The sequence below is a fragment of the Pistacia vera genome, unplaced genomic scaffold (genome assembly GCF_008641045.1).
Source record: "Pistacia vera cultivar Batoury unplaced genomic scaffold, PisVer_v2 Contig48, whole genome shotgun sequence".
Lineage (NCBI taxonomy): Eukaryota > Viridiplantae > Streptophyta > Magnoliopsida > Sapindales > Anacardiaceae > Pistacia > Pistacia vera.
The window spans coordinates 245779-251002 of record NW_022196312.1 but is presented as its reverse complement, the minus strand read 5'-3'; the positions used below and the strand labels follow the sequence as shown (position 1 = coordinate 251002).

Sequence of the window (5224 nt, the reverse complement as noted above, 5' to 3'; positions counted from 1 at the left end):
CACTAAAGTTTGTAAAACATGCTGATGTTCATGCGTCGATGCCAACCTAGAGCGTAGAGTACGCTCCGCACGAACCCGGTCTACAATCCTGACGGGGGAGGACATAAAACAGTCAGCTAGGGAGCCCAATGAGTAGATAATACATTTTATATTAAAAGCCACACAACACCAATCCATCACACGATACAACATTAATCACGATATAATATTTCCAGATGCCATGGAATCACATACCAAAATCATATAAAACAAATCAATCATCACCACTATACCAGTAACCAAGGACCTAAGTCATAACCCTCACGAGTCTGTTCCAACATAGACATGTAGTTACACCACCCACAGTCTAACCTCGGGGTGGTACCACCCATACTCTACCCTCAGGGTGTATCATCCACAATCTATCCTTGGGATGGTATAATCAACACTAGATAACACAAAATCGACCACAGTCTACCCTCGAGGTGTCATGATATAGTATCAAATGGAATCCCATCCACGGTCTACTCTTGGGGCGTTAAAATCCCACACTAGCCAATACCTGTCTGGTGTAATCCCGCCTAGAGCTCATTAGATGTATATCCTGTCTTGTTAGGATATCATAATCGTTCGATAAGACAGACCATCTCAATACACTCATGAAGCTAAATATAATCTGCTAGTTGATGATTGGAGGGGACGAGTACTATAAAAGGTGGTCTCAATCCGAAGGATGCATCCACACACACACATGGCATCCAAATATCGAAACATGTAATGAATCATGTAGGCCTTCATGCAGATACGTATAAGTAATAATATCATATAATACTTGTTTTCGTTCAAACGGACATGCAAAATCCGAGTGCAATGCTTGAAATATCATTATAAATCATCATGTAAAATATCCATTTACCACTTATATTTTTCACTCTCCGTTTAGTCCCAAACATTTTATATTTTGTCAACCCCCTAAACTTTTGAATTTTGCGGTAAACCTCCTATACTTTCAAATCCTTGTCAACTTCCTAAACGTTTAAATCCTTACAAACAACCCCCAAAATTATAACTTCCAAACATGACAGTTACACCCCTTATTCTAGAATGCATAATAAACTAGTAAACTCCAACAATAAATAAATTTAAACATTCCAATTTCCAACAAGAATATTCCGAAGCATATAACCTTCAAATACCCGAAATGCATGCCTATATTTCATTTCAAAACACGCATAATATCTTTATAACCCAGGCAACTCATATACCCAACAAGCAGCCATCATAAACCACAAACTTAAATATATTAACAAATATAGCTTAGATCCATTCATATGAAAACTAGAGATGCATGGGTTGTGAATGGGTTTACTATTCCACTCACCTCTCAGCTCAATCGAAGCTCCCTGCACTCTCCTCCACTCTTCTCTTCTGATCTTAGCATCAAGAACAACAATGGTTAGTTTTTCTCTTAGATTGAATAAGAAATGAGAGATCTACCTCCCAAGTTGCATGCATGAATTACCAGAACTTGGGTTACAACCGGTCTGCTCTTCTTTTCACCTCTCCCACTCTATTTCATTTCATCTCCTCAATTTCTCTCTCACTCTACCATTTTCGACCAAACCCATTCCCCTCATCTCCTCCATTTTCAGCCGAACCGGGCTGCATGAACAATATATTTAATTTTTTCCTCCAAATTTAGTTGCACCCATCCTCTTGCGCTCTAACATTTACGAAAACCAAAAATTGTACGTAAATAACAATAAATGCCCTCTCTCATTTGCCTTCAACCACAAATAGAACAAAGTACATAAAGCACTTAGAACCTCTGCGAAAAGAGAAGTGGTTCTCTGTTGTAAGGATGGACTATCGATCATATTATTGTTTCTAAACTCAATATGCTTTACATCCAAAGATGAATAAACTAGTATTCAAAAGATATTTAAGGGTACATGCAAAATATAAAGAAAAAGTCTCGTAATTTTACAGAGAACGAAAACTTTGTAAATACTTTATTGTGTGAAACGAAATGGTACATTTCTATTGAGAAAGTGACTACATCAATAAACTATCTAGCAGAGGATAAACTATTCTCAAAGGAAGTAGTTAATTCACCGTGAACAAAATTAGTCTCTTCAATAGTGATATGGTGCATACTTGAACCGCATCTTGAAGCTCTCATGATCCTAACCAATTCGATTGCTACCTCTCTCATTGAAGGCCTATTTTTCCCATTTAAGTCCAGACATTTTCTTGCAAGACTGGCAATTGTTGCGATCTCTTCTTTTTTACCTTCTTTCATAACTCCAGCATCAAGGATTTCAAATAGACAATTCTCTTTCATGGCATGTAGAAAATATAAGGCAAGACTTCTATCTTCCTCAATATCAGTTGAACGAATTGGCTTTTGTCCAGTTAAAAGTTCTGCAAGAACTACTCCAAAACTATAAACATCACTTTTCTCAGTAAATTGACTCGATCGGAAATACTCAGGATCAAGGTACCCAAAGGTCCCTTTTATTTGAGTGATCAAATGAGTTTGATCAATTGCAATAGATCTTGAAATTCCAAAATCCGACAATTTTACTCGAAATTTTTCATCCAAAAGTATGTTTGTGGACTTAATATCTCAATGATATATAGGTACGAAAGCAGCTGAATGCAAATAGGTTAGCACACTCGAAACTTCAAAGGCAATTAGTAATCGTAGTTCCCATGTGAATGGAAACTCCTCATTTTGGTTATGTAAATATTAAAAGAGATTTCCATTAGAAATGAACTCATAGACTAAAAGAGGCACTTCTGTTTCCAAGCAACACCCTACTAGTTGAACTACATTTCTGTGACTAATTTGTGATAGTAATATGACCTCATTAATGAATTCTTCAATTTTACTTTCATCCACTATCTTGGACTTCTTAATAGCTACAATTCTTCCTTCCGACAACATCCCTTTATACACAATGCCTTGACCACCTTCACCAAGAACTCGATTGGCATGATAATTGTCCCTGGCTTTTTCCAATTCCTTTGAGGTAAAAAATTTTGTTTTCTCAACGTTCCCACCATTTCTTGTAAATAACTTCTGCTTCATTTTGATTGCTTTCCGTTTTTGTATGAACTTGTACAACCACCGTGTTACAAAGATAAGTAACACCATTCCAAGCCCAGCACTGAAACCTGCACAATTCAAGGAAAAGAAATACATCATAAATATTCGCGAGTTTTGCGTCAATGGTACTAAAGAAATGTACAGTATGTTGAAACAGATACATGTTACTGATTAAATATTTGACTGGAGTTTTTTTAATAAATATATCATCAGAACTTCGTGAAGGAGAGCACCATGTTTCTTCATCTTCACTTTGATAAGGTTCATAACCATAAGGACATTCGGAGCAATCGCTATCGTTCTTCGAAACACAAAGCAAGCCACCTACACAAAGTTGAAAAAAAAAAAAAAAAGTTGGAAAAAAAAAAGAAAAAAAGTTACAAGTAAATGACGATGGCTATAAAGTACCTCTACCTTCGCATCCTACATGGCTGTTTGATCTCTGATTATCGCAAAGACAAAAATAGTCTGAGTTTAGTTGTATTACACAGTAATCCTCTTTGTTGCAATTTGTTTTGTGTGACTTATAAAGTTCCACACATGAACCTCCATATTTTCCCCATTCCAGAATTGTCGGAACGACTTCTTTATGTTGCAAAACATAAGGGTTTTTTAGGTAGTTTGACTCAAGCCAAGCTTTATGAACTATGAAGGCAGAACTGCATTCCCTGGGAAAACTTTCAGAATAAATTTCTGATATGTTTTCATTTTCAACCTTACGGTTTTGAGGAAGGGTGCATAGGAAATCACAGCAATCAACATATTTCGTAGGATCACAAGTACAAAAAGAGTGACAGTGACTCAGGGTTGAATCTTTCTTATTGAGATTGAGGTACTTTTCACAACCAATGGCAGTGAATATATTGTCTGTATTCGGAAAAGAAAACGGGCTTCCGGACAGGTTGATGCTTGAATTGCGGGGGCAGTTGACGATTATAGAGGAAGAAGAACGAAGAATTCCAATTAATTCTAGATGGACGCTGTTTAGGAAAGCCCTTGGAGAGCTAGAAGAGTTGTCGCAAGTTACTTCAAACCACTTATTGAGGTAGCTGCCTTCACCGATTCCCAAAGGGTATGATAGTTTCACATTGCCACAGCTACTTGGACATAAAATTTGTGATGCTTCGATTTGCCAAAGTAAGAGAATGATGTGAAACATTAACACCAGACGATGAGGATGAATAGCCATTATTGATTATCTTTAATTTCTTAATGGAAGTTTAATGGAGATTGAACACATATTTATAAAATCCCTGCTGTAAAACAATTGGCTAAGTGCGCTGCTGCCTGACTTTTAAGTTTCTTGTAAGACTTGTTTTTGTTTTTGATTTTGTTTTATTATTATTATTATTATTATTATTATGATAAAGCGGGTTCAAGCCTAAAAACTAGCTCACGTTCGGTGTGCACGGTCAGGTCCAAACCTAAGATCCACCTCTTTCACACTCGACGTGTCACATCAAGTCCAAACCCATGACCCACCATCACCCCTAGCAAAGACATAGCCAGAAATAAAATGTAGGGGGGTCAAAGTTATAAGAATAATACAATTTTAAATTAAAATAAGCATTTGTATGGATAAAGAATTAGAAATAAAAGAATAGGTATTACTTAACCAATATAACATGTATAACTTGACAAATTGAAAGAACAATACAATTAACAGTACAAATATAAAATATATTAATATTACCTGATAAATTGGAAAAAAATGGGCTTGTCGGCTTGATAGGTAGGAGAAAATTGTATTTGTATGGATAAGAATAAGAAATTTAGGAAAAATTTTGAAACCTAAGTAGTTGAATCACTTATGGGCAATAAAGAAAGATGGGTTTAGGAAGTAGAGGAAAAGAGGTCTGTTTTGACAGCCCAAAAAGAAAAAAAGTGACTTAACTTATTTGATGGATTTGGGTTTTTTTGTAAATTATTTTTCATTTAAGGGTAGATTTGTAAAACTAGTAAAAGTATTTCCAAACTATGATAAACAAGTTTGAGTAAAACTCACTCCTAAAAGCTAGCTCAAGAGAGGAGAGAATTCAACCACATATATACATCATAACAATCTATCAAATTAACAATGTGGAATAAATTTAACTTCTACATTCTAAGACCAAATTCTGAATGGAAAATTAA

The 5224-nt window shown here is 35.7% G+C and overlaps 1 protein-coding gene across 1 annotated transcript; it reads right to left on the bottom strand.

Moving 5' to 3' along the window:
- Positions 1 to 2047: 2047 nt before the first annotated feature.
- LOC116146609 (wall-associated receptor kinase-like 8) lies at positions 2048 to 4280 on the bottom strand. The gene is given in 3 exon segments (XM_031432022.1): positions 2048 to 3159; positions 3308 to 3415; positions 3500 to 4280. Coding segments are annotated over 3 exon segments (2001 nt in total).
- Between the last annotated feature and the right edge of the window lie 944 nt (positions 4281 to 5224).